The 21,722-nt window shown below is 45.1% G+C and overlaps 2 protein-coding genes across 3 annotated transcripts in view; one reads left to right on the forward strand and one right to left on the reverse strand.

Moving 5' to 3' along the window:
- The window catches only part of LOC139380929 (major histocompatibility complex class I-related gene protein-like), a 401,721-nt gene that overhangs the window by 99,732 nt on the left and 280,267 nt on the right, over positions 1-21,722 (reverse strand). The gene's annotated exons all lie outside the window — the stretch shown is intronic.
- LOC139380930 (glycophorin-C-like) overlaps positions 17,157-21,722 on the forward strand; it is a 44,931-nt gene continuing 40,365 nt past the window's right edge. The window contains exons 1-2 of one of the 2 annotated variants that reach the window (XM_071124098.1): positions 17,157-17,500; positions 20,357-20,494. In XM_071124098.1, the coding sequence (XP_070980199.1) occupies positions 20,413-20,494 (82 nt within the window). In that variant the 5' untranslated portion in view covers positions 17,157-17,500; positions 20,357-20,412. Of the gene's footprint in view, positions 17,501-20,249; positions 20,495-21,722 lie in introns of both variants that reach the window. The other variant, XM_071124099.1, reaches the window with a different exon arrangement.

Below are 21,722 nucleotides of genomic sequence, written 5' to 3' on the forward strand. Positions count from 1 at the left end.
TGGGAGCCACCTAGAAACATTTCTGGCTCCTTTTTCCAAAAACCAGCTTGAAACTCTTTCTAGTGGAAGCCCTAGGAACTGCAATCTGGGAGGACTTGGCCTTATAATTAAAGTGATAGCCATTGAAAATAGAGGTAGGCTGAGGTAGGGGGGGGGGTGTGGTTTGTACTAAAGGTTTTGCCTGCCATATCAGTTCTGTTATACTCACAGACATACTTTCAACAGTTTTAGAAACTGTAGAGTGTGTTCTAGCCAAATCTACTAATTATATGCACATCCTAGCTTCTGGGCCTGAGTAACAGACAGTTTACTTTGGAAACACTTTTCTTCCGGACGTCAAAATACTGCCCCTTACCCAAGAGAGGTTAAGCCTTCAAGCCTTCCAACCCTTCAGATCTTCGACCCTTCCAACTCTTCAACCCTTCAACACTTCCAACTATTCATGTCTTTAATTTGTGCAACCCTTCCAACCCTCCAACCATTCCAACCCTCCAATCCTTCAAGCCTTCAAACTTTCCCACCCTTCAAATCTTTCAACATTTCCAACTCTTCACACCTTAAAACCCTTCAGACCTTCCAACTCTTCAAGCCTTACAATCCCTACAACCTTTCAAACTTTCAAAACTGTCAACCCTTCCAACCCTTCCAATCCTTCAACCCTTCCAACCCTTCCAACTCATCCTACTCTTCAACCCTTCCAACTCATCCTACTCTTCAACCCTTCAACCCTTCCAACTTGTCAAGCCTTCAACCCTTCCAACCCTTCCATTCTTCAACCCTTCATCAACCCTTCCAACTCTTCAACCAATCCTACCCTTCCAACTCTTCCAACCATTCCAAACCTTCGAACCCTTCAACCCTTCCAACGTTCCAACCTTTCAATTCTTCCTATCCTTCCAACTCTTCCACCCTTCACACCTTCCAACCCTTCAACCCTTCAACCTGTCCAACCTTTCAACCCTTCCACCCCTTCATTCTATAACCCTCCTAAACCTTCCAATCTCTCCATCCTTCCAACTCTTCCATCCTTCACACCTTCCAACCCTTCACACCTTTCAACCCTTCACACCTTTCAAGCCTACTAACCCTTCAACCCTTCCAATCCTTCAACCCTTCCAACCCTTCAAACTTTCAAAACTTCAACTCTTCACGCCTTAAATGCTTCCAACCCTTCCAACTTTCAACCCTTCATTCCGTCAACCATTCTAACTTTTCTACTGCCTGTATTTCATGGTGAAATCACCTGTTGAAAAATCAGATTCCAATCACACACACACACCTTAAGTTGGCACTTTGGGGGAGGTTAGCTTGGTGCACAGCGATCACAAAGGTACTGATTGGTTTGATTTCTCCATTCAGTCCATCATTCATGAGAGATGTTCTGAGTCAGTGACTAAACGCTAAAGTCAGGGTTTCAACCGCAGGTTAACCAGCTACCCAGGATGCCGTGCATCATTAATGAAAGGTTTCACTCTCGCGGCAGCAACCTAACCCTAACACCCACAGTCATTTCCCTCTTCAATGAGAGGCACTATGATGTTATTAATGGCTATTGTGATGCAAAACAATCAGATTCAGGCAGGAAAAGGCTTCAGAACTGCTGAAATAAATTGGGAGAATAACCTGTGCATTTCCTATCCACAAATAGATTTGCGGCCTGTGCATCAAGATTCTGCAGAGGTAGTTGTTTTGTCCCAGTTATGGATATCGCATCCACAGTTTACCATGGTCACAGGATTTTTTATCTGCAAGCACAAGTTCTTCCGTCGTCGATTGATGTTTCCCTGACGATCGGGGGACATTTCCATTTCAGTGATTAGTGCTGTTTCTTGTTTAGCTCAAGCCCGCTCAGAGGATGTTTCTACAAGGTCAGAGACGTGTGACAAAAGCATGCTGGGAAGAGCAAACACACAGGGTAATTGATTTAACCACGATTGGCGAGGCTCAGACATGGCTTACTGAGCTGCTGCAGATATATTACCATATCTATGCTTTCTTCTCTTCTCAGCTGATTAAACGCACGGCCCCAAAATCCACAGGGGGATGTAAAATCAATGACCGCACAGACACAGGATGATAGACCAGAATGGCTCTCAAACACACATACATGGATATGTGTGGTATGCACATGCAGGTGTTCATCTCAGCTTTATTGTAGCCTCTCAAAATGTAAACCCTGATAAAAATGGTCCTGAGGAAGGATGATGGATTAAAGAGAGAAACCCATGGTGTACGCTCTACTCACATAGAACAGCACAAACAGGCAAAATGTACACACACGTACACACACACACAGACAGACAGACAGACAGACAGACAGACAGACAGACAGACAGACAGACAGACAGACAGACAGAGAAACACACACAGCAGGTACAGGAACCACATATAGACTCACACTGGTTCCTGTCTAATGAGGCAAAAACACTTCAATGCCGTTTCCCTCAGGAGGTCACCAGCTTCTTCTTCTTCTTCTTCTTCTTCTTCTTCTTCTTCTTCTTCTTCTACAGTACCAGTCAGAAGTTTGGACACACCTACTCATTCAATGGTTTTTCTTTATTTTTACTATATTCTATATTGTAGAATAATAGTGAAGTCATCAAAACTATAAAATAACACATGGAATCATGTAGTAATCAAAAAAGTGTTAAACAAATCAAAATATATTTTCTATTTGAGATTCTTCAAAGTAGCTACCCTTTGCCTTGATGACAGCTTTGCACACTTTTGGCATTCTCTCAACTAGCTTCACCTGGAATGCTTTTCCTACAGTCTTGAAGTAGTTCCCTCATATGCTGAGCACATGTTGGCTGATTTTCCTTCACTCTGCGGTCCAACTCATCCCAAACCATCTCAATTGGGTTGAGGTCAGGTGATTGTGGAAGCCAGGTCATCTGATGCAGCACTCCATCACTCTCCTCCTTGGTCAAATAGCCCTTACATAGCCTTGAGGTGTGTTGGGTCATTGTCCAGTTGAAAAACAAATTATAATCCCACTCAGCGCAAATCAGATGGGATGGCGTATCGCTGCAGAATGCTGTGGTAGCCATGCTGGTTAAATCTGCCTTAAATTCTAAATAAATCACTGACAGTGCCACCAGAAAAACACTCCCACACCATCACCTCATAGCCTGGTTCCTCTCTAGGTTTCTTCCTAGGTTCTGGGAGGGAGTCTTTCCTAGCCACCGTGCTTCGACACCTGCACTGCTTGCTGTTTGGGGTTTTAGGCTGTGTTTCTGTACAGCACTTTGAGATATTAGCTGATGTAAGAAGGGCTTTACAAATAAATTTGATTTGATCACACTTCACGGTGGGAATCACACATGCAGAGATCATCCTTTCACCTACACTGCGTCTCACAAAGAACCAAAAACATTTTGGTTATTACATGATTACATATGTGTTATTTCATAGTTTTTATGTCTTCACTATTATTCTACAATGTAGACAATAGTAGAAGTAAAGAAAAACCCTTGAATAAGTAGGTGTGTCCAAACTTTTGACTGGTACTGTACATCCTCTTCTTCTCCTCCTCCTCCTCCTCCTATTCCTTTTTCTTCTTCTTCTCCTTTTCCTCCTCCTCCTCCTTCTTCTTCTCCTACTCCTTTTTCTTCTTATCCTCCTTTCCTCCTCGTCCTTCTCCTCTTACTCCTTTTTCTTCTTCTTCTCCTCCTCTTCCTCCTCCTCCTCCTCCTCCTCCTTCTTCTTCTCCTACTCCTTTTTCTTCTTCTCCTCCTTTCCTCCTCGTCCTCAAACTTCTCCTCTTACTCCTTTTTATTCTTCTTCTCCTCCTCCTCCTCCTCCTCCTCCTCCTCCTCCTCCTCCTCCTTCTTCTTCTTCTCCTACTCCTTTTTCTTCTTCTCCTCCTTTCCTCCTCGTCCTCGTCCTTCTCCTCCTACTCCTTTTTCTTCTTCTTCTCCTTCTCCTTCTTCTTCTCTTCCTTTTCCTCCTCCTCAATCTTCTCCTTCTCCTTCTCCTCCTCTTCCTCCTCTTTCTTCTCCTCATACTCCTTTTCCTCCTCCTCCTCCTTCTCCTCCTCCTCCTCCTCCTTCTCCTCCTACTCCTTTTTCTTCTGCTTTTCCTCCTTCTTCTCCTCCTACTCCTTTTTCATTTGTCTCCTTTTCCTCCTCCTCCTTCTTCTCCTCCTCCTCCTTTTTATTCTTCTCCTTTTCCTCCTCCTCCTTCTTCTCCTCTGTCTCCTTTTCCTCCATCCTTCTTTTCCTCCTCCTTTTTCTTCTTCACACAGATTCTCTCACGAGAGGGTGGCCACTGGTTGACAAAAGCCCTATGGGATGTGTTGGTGGTTATATGGTTGACCGACTGCGACACCCACTGACACACACACACACACACACACACTCTCTCTCCCCGTGATCTTTGCTTTAGTTAGCCATGTTTCTCTTCTTCCACCAGACTATATCTGGGATACACACTGTATTGGCTGCTGTCGCCCACCCCCTGGGCCAAACCAAGCGTCATAGATTTCCAGTCGTCTGGCATTAGCCTCTGACTCCCGCCCGCATCCACTGGCTCACTCACTCTCGTTCATGCTGATCTGAGCCATGAACAGGAGACAGAGCAAGGAGGAGGGAGGGAGAGAGGGAAGGAGAGGTGGGCAGGGGAGGGAGAGAGAGAGGGAAGGAGAGGCGGACAGGGGAGGGAGAGAGAGGGGGAAGGAGAGGTGGGCAGGGGAGAGAGAGAAAGCAGGGGCACTAGCGAGAAAGGAGAGAGTGGGTGGAGCAGAAAGAGGAGGATGGAGAAAAAATAAAGAATAAGAGAGGGTTGGCATCTGGTTAGAGAATAAGCGTGGCAGCAACACAGATCTGAGGGAGGGAGACCATAGAAGGCACTGTCAATACTTCTAATGAGAAAGACATTCATACTGCATTAAGTGAATGGCAAAGGAGATTATTCTGAGGGACATATTGTGCAAGATGATGCCAAGAATTTCCGTAATTAGAGGCCTTACAAAGATCCAACTAAAGGAGGAGTGTGAAAGTGATGAAAACCATCACACTGATGAACAACAGTCTTCTCTGTGGTCAGATAAGTAAGTGCCAGAGCTCCTCTTATTGGTTGGTTTGGGTACTGTGGCACTACTCCACTGCCGCCTGAAAGCAGTTTTTGTTCCAAAGAACTAAAAGAAGATGATAAGGAAAGTAAAAAGTTGAAAGTGGCGTGTAGGAGGAAATAGCCATATATATGTGTGTGTGTGTGTGTGTGTGTGTGTGTGTGCGTGCGTGCGTGCGTGGTACATGGGCATAATACTTTTTGATTATACTCTATTCTCAGATGAAAAATTATTGTTTTACCTGTTATTTCTTACTTCCATTATTTCGCTAAACATCCATTTCTTTAGTGTAGTCAAAAAGAGACAACATAATGAGTGTTATTTGTTTTCATATAATGTTGGCCATAAATGGCCGTCAGTATTATGGTGATTGTGACTCAACCACAACATATTCTCACACTCCTGCATGACTGCTCCCAGGAAGCCTCAGCCTATTCTGAGCGAATCGTGCACAAGCTTTAATCAAGAATAGCTCTCCAATTAAGCACAAAGCACAGAACAGACTGTGGCTCTGATAAGGTTTAAACACCAGCAAAATAGACCCAATGAAACTGATAATTGGGAACTGGTGCAGTTTGGCATGGCTGACTAGTGTTGTGTGTGAGACCACCTAAAGCGATGCCAATTCAAGACCAAGACCGGAGGGGGAGGGGGAGGGGGAGGGGGAGGGGGGGGTCAATACAAGGACCCCCCCCCCCCTCGAGACTGGGTCAATACGAGACCAGGAGGAGGGGGTTGAGACCTTGTCAATACCGAGACCAGAAAAATGTGAGTTAAATTTTAGACCATGATTGTAAATGTGTCCAATTGCTCATATTTCAGTGGAACATATGGATTCTTTAGACATTAAGCAATGCATGCTGAAGGCAAATAGAGAGCCACTACATTTTTTTATATAACCTTTATCTAACTAGGCAAGTCAGTTAAGAACAAATTCTTATTTACAATGACGCGCTACCAGGAGACAAAAAGGCATCCTGCGGGGACGTGGGCTCAAATGATAACGATGATAACCCTAACAGGTCTATAGTAGATGAAAATACCAAATATGCTACTTCCCCCAGTCTCCCCATACTAATTGTGAGCGTGCAGCTTTCAAACTATTTCCCCCCACTCCCTACCACGAATCAAGGACATTTTGACGAGTGAGACAAAGTTGGAGAATATTTTTCAACGAAGGTAACGGACAGTTATGTTACGAGTAAAGTAGGAATCACAGGTTTCAATCGGCCATAAGATATAACAGGTCACGTAACTGACTGATTGCCTGTGACTGGCAGAAGCAGGATCCTAGAGTACAGTATAGGACCTGCTAGTGTTGGGCGATAGGGGTATGAGATAGCTAGTTATTGGTGGAAATGGGTCCTTCCCTGCAAAGTTGACTGTATAACATCTCTCTTTATATGTGTGTGTTGTTCATCTAGAGTTGATTAGTAAGAGTTAATCATGTCACCTCAATAACAATAAGAGGGGGGAGAAATTAAGATTTTGTATAATTATTCTGAATTTTCTGAATTGTACTTCAAAGATGGTCACTGGTACACCCACCAGGGAATGGTGATTTAAATGGTGACGTTTTGTCTCTTCAAATTGTGTATTTGTAAATCTTACTATATGGAATGTGCATTTTCATTTTGCAGGAGACTGCTGAAACTCAATTATATAGTCAACGTGAAATCAGGAAAACGTTGCTAACTACTCTCATTTTAAACAGATTTAACTTTGAAACAGAAGGGCTGTACTCAGAGAAATGATGCCTGTAATTTTCCACCTCCCACTGCTTCAGGTATAGAAATAGAATTGTATTTCTATGGTTTCAAGCTTGACATCAGTTCTATTCCATCCTACTGTGCTTTACCTTCCTCATTTCTCTATCTGGTATCGGCCTCTGGCACCTGACACTAGTACTGTCAAGCCCCAAATGCCAACACTGAGAATCCCCACTGGGTATACTGTCTGTCACCTATCACACATCTCATCCTGCCATTATCTCAAGTTTCTCACAAAAAGAATAATGAAAACTTAACACAGAACTCTGCATGTGATGATGTCATCTTTGTCTTCCTCTAGTGAAATAAATCTCTGTTTAAAATAAATGTGATCCACTGTTTAAAGTAGCAGTCCAGTCCTTCTTTTCACCTCATGACATGGGACAAGTGTTGGGGGGGGGGGGGGGTGACATCAGAGGGCACCTTCAGACCAACTCCTTGAAGTTATTTTTTTGCTAAAAACTATTTTTTTACCACTAAAGATGGTAACCCCGTTAGAGCTGAAACCCATTAGACGTGAACCCCATTAGAGCTGAAACCCATTAGAGGTAAACCCCATTAGAGCTGAACCCCGTTAGAGCTGAAACCCATTAGAGCTGAACCCCATTGTCACGCCCTGGTCTAAGTATTTTGTGTTTTTCTTCATGTATTGGGTCAGGCCAGGGTGTGGCATGGGTTTTTGTATGTGGTGTGTATGTATGGGGATTGTAGCTAGTGGGGTGTTCTAGCTAAGTCTATGGCTGTCTGAAGTGGTTCTCAATCAGAGACAGGTGTTTATCGTTGTCTCTGATTGGGAACCATATTTAGGCAGCCATATTCTTTGAGTTTGTCGTGGGTGATTGTCCTTAGTGTCCTGATGTCCTTATTCTGTGTTAGTTTACACTAGTATAGGCTGTTTCGGTTTTCGTTACGTTTATTGTTTTTGTAGTGTTTGTATTTAGATTCGTGTTTTGTTTGTTGAATAAACATGGATCGCAATCTACACGCTGCATTTTGGTCCGACTCTCCTTCTCACCTAGAAAACCGTTACAGAATCACCCACCACAAAAGGACCAAGCAGTGTGTCAACAGGCAGGAGCAGCGCGAGTAGGTATGGACATTGGAGGACGAATTAGACGGAAGAGGACCCTGGGCTCAGCCAGGAGAATATCGCCGCCCCAAAGAAGAACTGGAGGCGGCGAAAGCGGAGAGGCGCTGGTATGAGGAGGCAGCACGGCGACGCGGATGGAAGCCTGAGAGTCAGCCCCAAAAATTTCTTGGGGGGGGGCTAACAGGGAGTATGGCTACGCCAGGTAGGAGACCTGCGCAAACTTCCTGTGCTTACCGGGGGGCTAGAGAGACCGGGCAGGCACCGTGTTATGCTGTGGTGCGCACGGTGTCTCCAGTGCGGGTGCATAGCCCGGTGCGGTACATTCCAGCTCCTCGTATCGGCCGGGCTAGGGTGAGCATCGAGCCAAGTGCCATGAAGCCGGCTCTACGCATCTGGTCCCCAGTGCGTCTCCTTGGGCCGGCTTACATGGCACCAGCCTTGCGCTCGGTGTTTCCGGTTCGCCTGCATAGCCCCGCACTGGCAGGGCGACTGTGAGCATTCAACCAGGTAAGGTTGGGCAGGCTCGGTGCTCAAGAGCTCCAGTGCGCCTGCACGGTCCGGTCTTTCCAGTACCACCTCCACACCCCAGCCCTCCGGTAGCAGCTCCCCGCACCAGGCTTCCTGTGCGTGTCCTCGGCCCAGTACCACCAGTGCCAGCACCACGCATCAGGCCTACAGTGCGCCTCGCCTGTCCAGCGCTGCCGGAGTCTCCCGCCTGTTTAGCGCTGTCAGAGCTTTCCGCCTCTACGGCGCTGCCGGAGTCTCCCGCCTGTTCAGAACTGCCAGTCTGCAAGGAGCTGCCAGTCTGCAAGGAGCTGCCAGTCTGCAAGGAGCTGCCAGTCTGCAAGGAGCTGCCAGTCTGCAAGGAGCTGCCAGTCTGCAAGGAGCCGCCAGAGCCGCCAGTCAGCATGGAGCCGCCAGAGCCGCCAGTCAGCATGGAGCAGCCAGGGCCGCCAGTCATCATGGAGCAGCCAGAGACGCCAGTCAGCATGGAGCAGCCAGTCAGCATGGAGCAGCCAGAGCTGCCAGTCAGCATGGAGCAGCCAGAGCTGCCAGTCAGCATGGAGCAGCCAGTCAGCATGGAGCAGCCAGAGCAGCCAGTCAGCATGGAGCAGCCAGAACTGCCAGTCAGCCAGACTCTTCCAGATCTGCCAGTCAGCCAGACTCTTCCAGATCTGCCGGTCAGCCAGACTCTTCCAGATCTGCCGGTCAGCCAGACTCTTCCAGATCTGCCGGTCAGCCAGACTCTTCCAGATCTGCCGGTCAGCCAGACTCTTCCAGATCTGCCGGTCAGCCAGACTCTTCCAGATCTGCCGGTCAACCAGACTCTTCCAGATCTGCCGGTCAACCAGACTCTTCCAGATCTGCCGGTCAACCAGACTCTTCCAGATCTGCCGGTCAACCAGACTCTTCCAGATCTGCCGGTCAACCAGACTCTTCCAGATCTGCCGGTCAACCAGACTCTTCCAGATCTGCCGGTCAACCAGACTCTTCCAGATCTGCCGGTCAACCAGACTCTTCCAGATCTGCCGGTCAACCAGACTCTTCCAGATCTGCCGGTCAACCAGACTCTTCCAGATCCGCCAGTCAGCCGGGATCTGCCAGAACCGCCAGTCAGCCAGGATCTGCCAGTCAGACAGGATCTGCCAGCCAGCCAGGATCTGGTAGATTCATCAACCTGCCTGAGCTTCATCTCACTCCTGAGCCTCCTCTCACTCCTGAGCCTCCTCTCACTCCTGAGCCTCCTCTCACTCCCGAGCCTCCTCTCACTCCCGAGCTTCCTCTCACTCCCGAGCTTCCTCTCACTCCCGAGCTTCCTCTCACTCCCGAGCTGCCTCAGTCCCGATCTGAAGTCCTCAGTCCAGTGGGGTTCTGGGTGAGGACTACTAGGCCATGGTCGGCGGTGAGGGTGGACTATCCAGGGACGCGAGGAGAGGGGACTAAGACATTGACTGAGTGGGGTCCACGTCCCGCGCCGGAGCCGCCACCATGGACAGACGCCCACCCGGACCCTCCCTATTGTTTTGAGGTGCGTTCGGGAGTCCGCACCTTAGGGGGGGGGGGGGGTTCTGTCACGCCCTGGTCTAAGTATTTTGTGTTTTTCTTCATGTATTGGGTCAGGCCAGGGTGTGGCATGGGTTTTTGTATGTGGTGTGTATGTATGGGGATTGTAGCTAGTGGGGTGTTCTAGCTAAGTCTATGGCTGTCTGAAGTGGTTCTCAATCAGAGGCAGGTGTTTATCGTTGTCTCTGATTGGGAACCATATTTAGGCAGCCATATTCTTTGAGTTTGTCATGGGTGATTGTCCTTAGTGTCTTGATGTCCTTATTCTGTGTTAGTTTACACTAGTATAGGCTGTTTCGGTTTTCGTTACGTTTATTGTTTTTGTAGTGTTTGTATTTAGATTCGTGTTTCGTTTGTTGAATAAACATGGATCGCAATCTACACGCTGCATTTTGGTCCGACTCTCCTTCTCACCTAGAAAACCGTTACACCCATTAGAGCTGAACCCCATCAGTGGTTAGAGTGTTGGGTCAGTAACCGAAAGGTTGCTGGATCGAATTCCCGAGCTGACAAGGTAAAAATAGGTCGTTCTGCCCCTGAACAAGGCAGTTAACCCACTGTTCCCCGGTAGGCCATCATTGTAAAATAATAATTTGTTCTTAACTGGCTTGCCTCGTTAAATAAAAAATTATAAAACCCCATTAGAGCTGTGTCCTTTGAGTTTGTATTTTGATTCAATTAGACACTTATTAAATATGTTTTAAAATTTAGAATCAATAAGGACATACTGTACAAAGTTGAATTAGGCACAGGATACACTTTGTTCAATTGCACATGGACAGAGGGAATTGAGAGAGGGTTGGTGTGACGTAATTAAGAGAATAACAGATTCAATCCCCAAAATGAAGATAGATCCACTTCAACGTACTAATTTCTTCTAAGTACATGGGAGGAGTTTTAGACTTGTGAGTACTGTATGTTAAAACAAGCATGTTCGTCAGCGAGATGCTGTGATGTGATGGGCTGTTACAGTGGTGTTGTGCATTAGTTCAGAAAATGTATCCTTTGAAGAATACTGACAAAACTATTCTCCATGTTTAGTCAGCATCACCATGGGAACAGAGATGAGAAATATATTTGCAGCGATTACACTTTCACACGCAATAACACCGTTGAATCATAGTTTGCTCAATTTACTCCCGAATCGTGTGTGTGTGTGTCTCCAGAACCAATCATCAGAAGTCTTCCTGGACCGGCCTGTCTGTGTAAATGGAGCAGTGTTTTCACTAATTTTATACAACAGGTGGGTCTAATCCTGAATGCTGATTGGTTAAAAGTGCATTCCAGCCGGTGTCTATTCCACAAGTTACTACCGGCTAAATATATGACGTTAAAATGCCTGTTTACTTGTTCCATCTGACTGAGCAATCCACTGTCTCCTCAGCTCAGGCAGGGAAGTTATAAACTTGATATCCACTATAAAAAGCATCTAGACCTCACGTTTCTTTTAGATTAACATTTAGTTCTCAACAGCGGAGATTTGTATAAACCTTGCTGTCTGTCTCTCCGACATTTGTAACATTGTTTCAATATTGAAAGTTGATCTCCAACTGTCCAGTAATGAACATGTAGGGGTCAGGAGTCGGGACGGGAGAGAGAGGCAGGCAGCGTTTCTCAGCCAGTCAAAATCATGAATCAGCTGGCATCATTTTTATATATATATATATATAACAAAATATATGTACAACAAAATGAAGTGCAGCTAGTTTGCAGTCTTTCCAGCTTCAGTTTGAAGTGATTGTGTTTGCTGTGTTGTTGGCTAGATCCTCTGAACAACAGTGTCCTGACGAGAGAGTACATTTTCTAATCCAGGTGAAATCGTGCCTCATTAGCTCATTGTTATGGATGTCTCCAAATTAATGTCACTAGAAAACAGCTTAAACAAATGCAGCTACTGTTGTTATTCTGTCTGACGTGTCTGTAAGTTAGCCGTAGTAGGCTAGCTAGCAAGCAAGGGATAAGAATGTTGCCAGCCAGTATGGCAGTGTAACATTTAGAACAAACGACTGGGTCACGTTCATAGGTCTCTTTCAGCTGAATCAATAGAACAAACAACCAGCCGGCTTGGGTAGCAACCGTAGATTTGTTTCGGGACTATATCTTGTGGAAGGATGAAATAGTATGAATAAATTAATCAAAATAACGTTTTTAATGAAAATATGTCAATCATTATTTGAATATGTTGGTAACCCGTTGAATAAAAGTGATAATGCCTGGTGTTTGGAGGACATATTGGACTTCGTCTCGGGCCTGAAAACATCTTCCGAACACCGGCTTCTTGGGCATTATCACTTAAACGACAACTAGCCCATCTCACTAATGGAACAGAGATCTGGGTTTTACTGCACAAGGCAGCAACACCTTCACTAGAGATGAAGATACAGTAACCAGAGAATGCTGATCTTGAATAATTAAAAAAAAATACAATTTAGCTCACATGGGTCTATTTCTACACATCTCTAGGGTTGATAGGGTGTTGAGGTTAGGTATAGACCAGGCTATTATAAGGGGTTATTTGGTGTTAGGTAGTTATCAAATTAAAATCCGATAAAATTGTATTTGTCTGTCACGTCGGTTTAAAGGGATCGGGAGACAGGCACAGAAATGCGTAATAGGGTTTTTTTATTTACCAAAATTACAGTGTGCCATCTACTGTAAATGCACTAGGACGAAGAACAAACAAATACATATACAAAACACAGGGTAGAAACCCAAACAAAAGAGCGAGGAGTTCCCCAAATAAATACACTGGGGGCGCTCAATGATCTTACACGGGACGAGATCCTTAATCATCTGCACAATACATGCAGCAAGAAAGCCAAAACAACACAGCACAGGTACTCACACGACCAACGGACATTGGAACAGTAATCGACAGCCCAATGATGAAACAAAGGGCACATTTATACAATTACAATCAGGGAAATGGGGACCAGGTGTGCGTAACGACACAGTTCCAGAGGGATCCATGACATTGTCACATGCGCCGAATACATAAGGTGTAGACCATACTGTGAAATGCTGACTTACCAGCCCTTAACCAACAATGCAGTTTTAAGAAGAATAAGAGTTAATACAAATATTTACTAAATAAACTAAAGTAAAAAATGTAATAACAACAGCGAGGCTATATACAGGGGTACCGGTACCGAGTCAATGTACTGGGGTACAGGTTAGTCGAGGTCATTGAGGTAATATGTACATGTAGGTAGAGTTAAAGTAACTATGCATAGATAATAAACAGCAAGTAGCAGCATAAAAAAGGGAGTTCAATGTAAATAGTACGGGTAGCCATTTGATTAGCTGTTCAGCAAGCCTTATGGCTTGGGGGTGGAAGCTGTTAAGAAGCCTTTTGGACCTAGACTTGGCGCTTCAGTACCGATTTCCCCGCTGTAGCAGAGAGAACAGTCTATGACTGTTGGCTGGAGTGGCTGGTGGCTGGAGTCTTTGGCAATCTTTAGGTCCTTCCTCTGACACCTTTTAATAGAGGTTTCGAGGTCCTGGATGGCAGGAAGCTTGGCCCCAGTGATGGTATATATCAGGCTATTATATTGGGTTAGGTATATATCAGGCTATTATATGGGGTTTGGTATATATCAGGCTATTAAATTGGGTCAGGTATATATCAGGCTATTAAATTGGGTTAGGTATATATCAGGCTATTAAATTGGGTCAGGTATATATCAGGCTATTATATTGGGTTAGGTATATATCAGGCTATTAAATTGGGTTAGGTATATATCAGGCTATTATATTGGGTCAGGTATATATCAGGCTATTATATTGGGTTAGGTATATATCAGGCTATTAAATTGGGTTAGGTATATATCAGGCTATTATATTGGGTTAGGTATATATATCAGGCTATTATATTGGGTTAGGTATATATCAGGGTTGTGGGGTTATATGGTGTTAGCTACTGTAAATATCAGACTACTACAGGAACCTACAGTATGCAGACACTTCATCACTGCATATGATATGACTGATGTGTGTTATTCTTATCACTTAGCATGCCATGCTCTGTGACTGTGTAAATTCACGAGGTTAGGTGATGCAAATAAATGAGCTTTTATGCTCATGTTTAGTATCACCACTTCAGTAACTCAATGCATGCAGTGAAACAATGAGTTTTCTAGGTAATTAATGTAATAGCTAAAATGGCAGGCAAACATCTGGTGCCACCAAGACGGGTATAAAAACTGTTTGCCTGGCATCTGTAGTCCCTGACAGTCACCAGTCACCCCCATTTTTTAAAGAAAATGGCTGCAATTAAAAAGCTATTCAGTTCCAGCTAGCCAAGCTTTATTTAAATTGCAGTCCATCAATGTGTCGAGGACCCCCGCAACACTCTCCGCTCAATGGGTGATGTGTACAATATAACTCACTTTTTATCTTTAAACAGCCTCTATTCACTTATTTCAGGATAAATTACATTTGGCCTGTATTTCTGTTTATTACTATTATTTTGTATATAAGCAGGTTGTGAACCCCATAGTATTAGATATTTTCATGTCTATCGATGAGTCTGAGGCTTGTTTCTTAGATACTATTCCTCATCTACAGAGAAAATAAATCAGTTTTTCAAAGGTACAGTATGTGATTAAAAGACATGGGGGTGATCTTTCCTTCTCTGTTAGTTACTGATTCTTTACTTCCCAGTTCTTTTCCATTGTGTTTCCTGATGGTCTTTATTTCATTAAAAACTAAACATTAAATGTATTACAGGTAAAACAATTACATCCAGTTTCCAATGGTCTTTTTTCCTGAAACTATTTCTAGGTCTATTATTAGGTCTACCTGATCAAATAAAATTAAATAAAATTTAAAAAATTGTTTACCATTTACCAGGTTGGGTTGACAACAATGCTTCAGGAACACAGAGTTGAAGTTGACAACAATGCTTCAGCAAGACAGAAGTGAAGTTGTGTTGTGGCAATCAAGAGGCACTTGAGCAAACCTAGATAGGAAGATTGGGTCATGATGATTTAAGATTTTGCCAGAACGGTTTAGTCAAATCGTGTGTGTCGGTGTGAAAGTAGAGCCAGAGAGAAGTATTTTATGGAGTGCAAGACATCTTAGATATATGGCCAGATGATGAGCAATCCCACTGCATGTATATGTCAAAATGAATATAATGCTGTTGAATAAGCAATATTATCGCTCTCAGAAAACAAACACCCTAGAAAGTCAGACAGGGAGGAATAAAGATGTGTGTCAACTGTAAACCGAGACAATGAGTTCAGACATCCCCTGAAAAAGATGTGGAGGTGGTGCATTGTCAATTCTTATTTTAGTACAAACATGTTAAAACAATGTTAACATATAATCTTATTATCTTAGGCTTGGAACGGCACAAGATTAAAAAAAAAAATGTGTCATGAAACAGGAAACCTATTGAAGTTGTCCCCATCTACACCTAGTGGTAGTGCCACTAGATTCACAGACACAGATCCCACATGTTCAGGGCACCTGAACCAAACAACACCAAACACCTGCCTTTTCTGACCCCTCGACGTTTCTCTCTGCCACTAACCAGATGAATGCGCCGGAGGAAATATTTTCTAAATATGAGCAAAGGACAATAAAATAAATGTTTGAAATGGTGGTTTAACGAAACAAGATTAAACATGAATTGTCAGTTAGTGTTTATTGAGTAGATGTAACAAAGCCATCATTGATACATTCATGGGTATAGCATTCTTGGCTCAATCTAAAATTATATATGCAGTCTATTGCCTCATTGACAGTCAGTAGCCTACCTTCCTACTTTGATCATGAAAAGATGACGTCATCCTTTCAAAACATGTTTTGCTGTGTTGAGGGTATTGTTGTGTAATCATGCCAATTTTCTATGCATAATTCAGTAATCTCAGAATCGTATAGTTGGGTCCTTGTGCAGAGATGAAAGACACCTAGGTTCTATGTAGTCTGTGGAACGTGGAACATGAATAGAGAAGGACGAGATTAGCTTCAAGCTTGGCAGAGGATCTCTGCAGAAGTCAGGAATAATGAGAATGAACTGACACATGGAGATCAGATACATATCTCCCACCTCTTTGTCATTCAGTCATGGATTGGTTATGTTCAATCGAGTCTTGCTGAGGTGAAAGTTGACCGCGCATAATGAGCCAAGCATGGCCATTAAAAAGGATTCTGACTTCGAGTTGGAGCTAACGTATTATATGTTACATGAATATACTTTTCAACGATTGTTACACTGAGTGAATAGCATGTTTAAATTGCCGTGTTGACAACAGACTTGATACATCAGACCAAACGAAAGTCGACATCTGCTGTAGGGAGTGTGCATTAAGTCTTAATAATCTGGTTGGATAATATCCCTCGTTAGTTTTAGAACACCTCAAGAATTCTTTAGAATCTTTTCCAGAATGGTAACAGAGGCAGATATGGTTTGCACTGTTCTTGCTACATGTCCTGTGTAGTGCAACTGGAGATGGCGTTTGGATGAACACTCCCTATGTATTGTGCAGCTGTTCAAATTCCTATCCCGTTCTCTCATCGCTCTCCCTCATTCCACGCAACTGTAACTCTAGAGCCTTGGATTTAATTCCCTATAGGCTCAAAATCCTCTCTGTTAAAGGGGCAATCTGCTATTGGTACATCCATTTTTGGACTGTTAAATTCATTGTTGACCCATTGATTCTTGATAAATACAACTTACGAATGCCTCAAGAGTTTTGTTCAACAGTTGTACCACATCGGAACCCAAATATGAGCTTTGCTTTTCTTTGTTTGTCAAAAAATGTATTGTAAAGAAACTGTAAACCCTCAAAACATGGTTAAAAGTATAATGTTGATATCATGTGTTGTCAGTCCTTGAATCCATAGCTCTGTTTAATGAATTTGATAGAGGTTCAAATGTTCCAGTCATATCCCTCAGCTGTTTACCAAAACAATAGTGGAGGGACCCTTTGTTATTGCTCCTTTAAGTCAGTTTGAGCAAACCTTGCCCCCGAATCGATCCCAGGGTTTTGGACTACATAACTCCCATGATGAATGTGTTTCTGCTCGGTCTACAGCCTTAACAGTCAACGGCAGTCCTTCACAGACTACATTTTGGATAGTCAATGCCCTACCCCTTCTTCTCCTCCCTCTTCCTGTCTCCTCCCTCTAGCCTACCCTGGCCTAAATGAAACTTGGGAATCATTTGCTTGTTGCTGGGAGGGGCCTCTCGGTCCATTGGTTGAGCAGAAGAGATCATTAGTTAGGGGATTGAGTTTACAGGCACTGGGGGGAAAAAGTACAGTTCACATGCTGCACAGCACACCCGGTTTTCAGGGTGAGATTTTAAAAAAGGAGTGTTGTCTACAGACAGTATTTGAGTGAACGGTATAAGGTGAAAGATTGGTGAAGAGGGAGGACTGACTGACTTTAAATATTCTGTTGCTCTGTTCTGAATAACAGTTTCTTCTTGGAGAGTGGAGTTAGAGAGTGTAGGCAGGAATTCTTGGAAACGTGGTGCTGTGCAGCTCTGGAAATTTGGTGAGTGCATACTCCTTTTAAGGTCCTTTGTGAAAACTACTTCTAAAGTATGTTTTATTTTCTTCTCAGCATTGTCTTAGTGCTGTTAGAGGATCATGTGGACAGGGGCCGAGTGAGAACGGTCTGAGACAGCTCTTGACAGATGTCATAACAAAAGAGCCGGTGAAGGCAGAGATATACTACACGGTGACATCATAGCTATTATTGAAGGAGGAAATGACGAGGCAACTTGTTGATTGGTTGTTTACTCACACAAGCTGCCATTTCCATTTGGAGGTTTGTAAAATCCACAAGACTCTTTTCTCACCTCAACATTGGTCAAAGTGTGCCCGTGTCTCCTCACATAAGACACTTCTGTTAAGTTATAATGGAGGCAGACAGTGGTGTGTACAATAACCTACATAGGTCTATGCATGTATGATGCAGTAGTCTGCGTTTTTATGAAAACGAAAGTCAAACTGCCCTTTCAGCTCATGTGACAGTGCAGCTGGGTTTGACATCTGGTCCTCGTAGTGGCACCCAGTCAGCCGTTAGACACCAGACACTGAAAACGTTGTTCAAAATTACTTCTGTGGTAAATTAAGTTCAGAAATAATGCTTGGATTCTACAAGAGACCCTGGAGTCAAAACATTTTGATTGTTTACTAACGTTGGTTGGGTACTGCAAGACTCTCCAAGACACAGAAGTTCTGAGATAAAATGATCCAGGACATTCGGTCCCAATCAAGTTGATTACTGTTCCTGATATTTTCTGTGTAACCATGGTGATGTCAGAGCATCACACCTGCCGTGCGTGCTGAACCTAATGTTCTGTAGTCGCATCCGCTCTTACTTTCAAAGCACAAAGGCCAAAATATTAGACCGTTAGACACATTCATTATTCCTTTGAACAGAGGAAGCTTGATCACACAGAAGATCATCTATTGTGACATAAGAGAGGCTGACTGAGTAACATAGGAAGAGCAGTAGACAGGACAGACAAGACAGACAGGAGAGACGGTAGACAGGACAGACAGGGGAGACGGCAGGCAGGACAGACAGGACAGACGGCAGACAGGACAGACAGGGGAGACGGCAGACAGGACAGACAGGAGAGACGGCAGACAGGACAGACAGGAGAGACGGCAGACAGGACAGACAGGAGAGACGGCAGATAGGACAGACAGGAGAGACGGCAGACAGGACAGACAGGAGAGACGGCAGACAGGACATAAAGGGGAGACAGGAGACAAGACAGACAGGGGAGACGGCAGACAGGACAGACAGGGGAGACGGCAGACAGGACAGACAGGGGAGACGGCAGACAGGACAGACAGGAGAGACGGCAGACAGGACAGACAGGGGAGACGGCAGACAGGACAGAAAGGGGAGACAACAGACAAGGGGGAATGGCAGACAGGACAGACAGGGGAGACGGCAGACAGGACAGACAGGGGAGACGGCAGACAGGACAGACAGGGGAGATGGCAGACAGGACAGACAGGGGAGACGGCAGACAGCGGAGACGGCAGACAGGACAGACAGGAGGGACGGCAGACAGGACAGACAGGAGAGACGGCAGACAGGACAGACGGCAGACAGGACAGACAGGGGAGACGGCAGACAGGACAGACAGGAGAGACGTCAGACAGGACAGACAGGGGAGACGGCAGACAGGACCTACAGGAGAGACCGCAGACAGGACAGACAGGGGAGACGACAGACAGGGGAGACGGCAGACAGGGGAGACGGCTGACAGGACAGACAGGGGAGACGGCAGACAGGGGAGACAGTAGACAGGACAGACAGGAGAGACGGCAGACAGGACAGACAGGGGAGACGGTAGACAGGGGAGACGGCAGACAGGGGAGACGGCAGACAGGGGAGACGGCAGACACGACAGACAGGAGAGATGGCAGACAGGACAGACAGGGGAGACGGTAGACAGGGGAGACGGCAGACAGGGGAGACGGCAGACAGGACAAACAGGAGGGACGACAGACAGGACAGACAGGAGAGACGGCAGACAGGACAGACAGGGGAGACGACAGACAGGACAGACAGGAGAGAAGACAAACAGGACAGACAGGAGAGAAGACAAACAGGACAGACAGGGGAAACGGCAGACAGGACAAACAGGGGAGACGGGGGAGACGGCAGACAGGACAAACAGGGGAGACGACAGACAGGACAGACAGGAGAGACGACAGACAGGACAGACAGGAGAGACGACAAACAGGACAGACAGTGGAGACGGCAGACAGGGGAGACGGCAGACAGGACAGACAGGGGTGAGGGGGGTAAGTGGAGAGTTATTCAGCTCCCAAGAGTAAACTGTATATCTGACTGTTTGACTGTGATAAGACTGGGCTCCATGCTTCCTCAAAGCTGCACTTCCTCTGTTTGTTAGAAAGGTCAGCAGCAGGCTGCAGATACAGGGAAGCAGAGGGAGGGAGGAGGGATTATGGACTACGTCCAAGGGAATGGAATAGGATAGGTAGCCTCAGATTCTTGGTGAGCCACGACCCACTGTGATTTGATTGACAGTTTGGAGTGAGATACTTGCAAAACTTCTTAGATATTGTCTGTTTAGAAATGAGAGGTGTGATCTGTTGTTCATATACCTAAGTCTGGGACAGAACAGCATGATCTAGTGAGTGCAACAGTCCTGTGTGTGTGTGTGTGTGTGTGTGTGTGTGTGTGTGTGTGTGTGTGTGTGTGTGTGTTGAGGGATTGAGAGATTAATATACTATTTCCTCCATTCTTATAGAGATTTGATACAGAGAACCGAGTAACACTCCTCCTTCAGGATCCCCCTTTACCCTCCAAATTCCATCTCTCTATTTCTCTTTCTCCTTCTCTTCCTCTCCCTGTCAGCTGTCCCGCTCAATCCCCCTCTCCTGAAGTCCTGCCTGACACCCGCTCTGCTGGACATGGAGAACTCCACGGCTGTGGCCTTTAACGCGACCCCGGACCAAGCGAAACCAGAAGCCATGACACAACTCATGCCAACCAGTGAGTATTCTTCCACGGTCAGGTCTGGTACCATTGAACCACCACACACCACACCACTCTTTACCTGTCTGAGCTGCCTGGTGGCCTGGGTCTTGCAGATCAGAATAATCCCTAAGCATGCATGACATTCCTCAATGACTGACTGCTGTGTCATCTTCTGCCCCATCACTGTAAAACAGAAAGGAGAAGAGTTTGGAGTAGAAGTACTGAAACAGACTCGCTGTACTGTAACTCCTGACAACACCCATACTCCACATTGTAAAGCACATGACCACTGACCTTGTTGACCCCTGAGAGAGAAAACTCCTGAAGCATAACATGTATCCAACACGTGGTGGTCCAAGAGGCATGTTGAGTGCTGCTCGTATAACTGGGAGGTCAGGAGTGTTGCAATCAAGAAAAAAATAAAAATAAAATGAACGACAGCAAGCAGCTGTTTTATTTTACTCCGTCTTGCATTGTTCAGTTGAATTTGACAGGGTTTTTTGTTCATTTTTTTTACTCCACCCATGTGTTTCCTGTCAAGAGCTGCCTTGTAAAGTGGCCAAACATTGACAGAGCAGGAAAAAGAATGATACAATTGTTAAACTGAATTAATCATTGAATATGCTTTGACAGACAGGTTGCCACCTGCTATCAGACCAAATAGATGCTGGAAGTGTATGGTTATGTATAGAAAAACACCTGAGGCACACAAATATGGGGGAAAAGGAGGTAGATGCTTGTCTGTTAGAAATGCTTTCACTTTTCAAAGTCAGGGGAGACTCCAGCTATGCTGTCCCTTGTGCATGCTACTGTTGTCTCCTCGGGTGTCGGGGAGAAGGAGCAGCCAGGCGATATGACAGGTGTGAATATAGACCTTCTCAGATCCCCGGGCCCTGGCCTGACAGCAAGGGACCCATTGCCAGAGAGGCAACTAGAAACCTGCAGGATAAAAACAGCTCTCACAACCAGGCACTTTAACACTGCTGTTTAATGGGACTTTTATCTCTGATTTAACAAGGCGATGAGAAAAAATGTACACTCTCATAAGCGATGCAAAGACAAACAAACAGTTAATCTGACTAGATATGAGAAGCAAAGCAAATTTCTCAGGCTTGTGCCCTAGCATCCCTGGCTGAAAATGTAGTAGCCAGTTACCGTATATATCCATCTCTGTGGGTTTCAGGATAAATGGTGGAACCACAAATGGAGGCTTTGATTGGAATGTGGAGAACACTACCACGTC

Source organism: Oncorhynchus clarkii, chromosome 22, assembly GCF_045791955.1.
Source record: "Oncorhynchus clarkii lewisi isolate Uvic-CL-2024 chromosome 22, UVic_Ocla_1.0, whole genome shotgun sequence".
Classification (NCBI taxonomy): domain Eukaryota; kingdom Metazoa; phylum Chordata; class Actinopteri; order Salmoniformes; family Salmonidae; genus Oncorhynchus; species Oncorhynchus clarkii.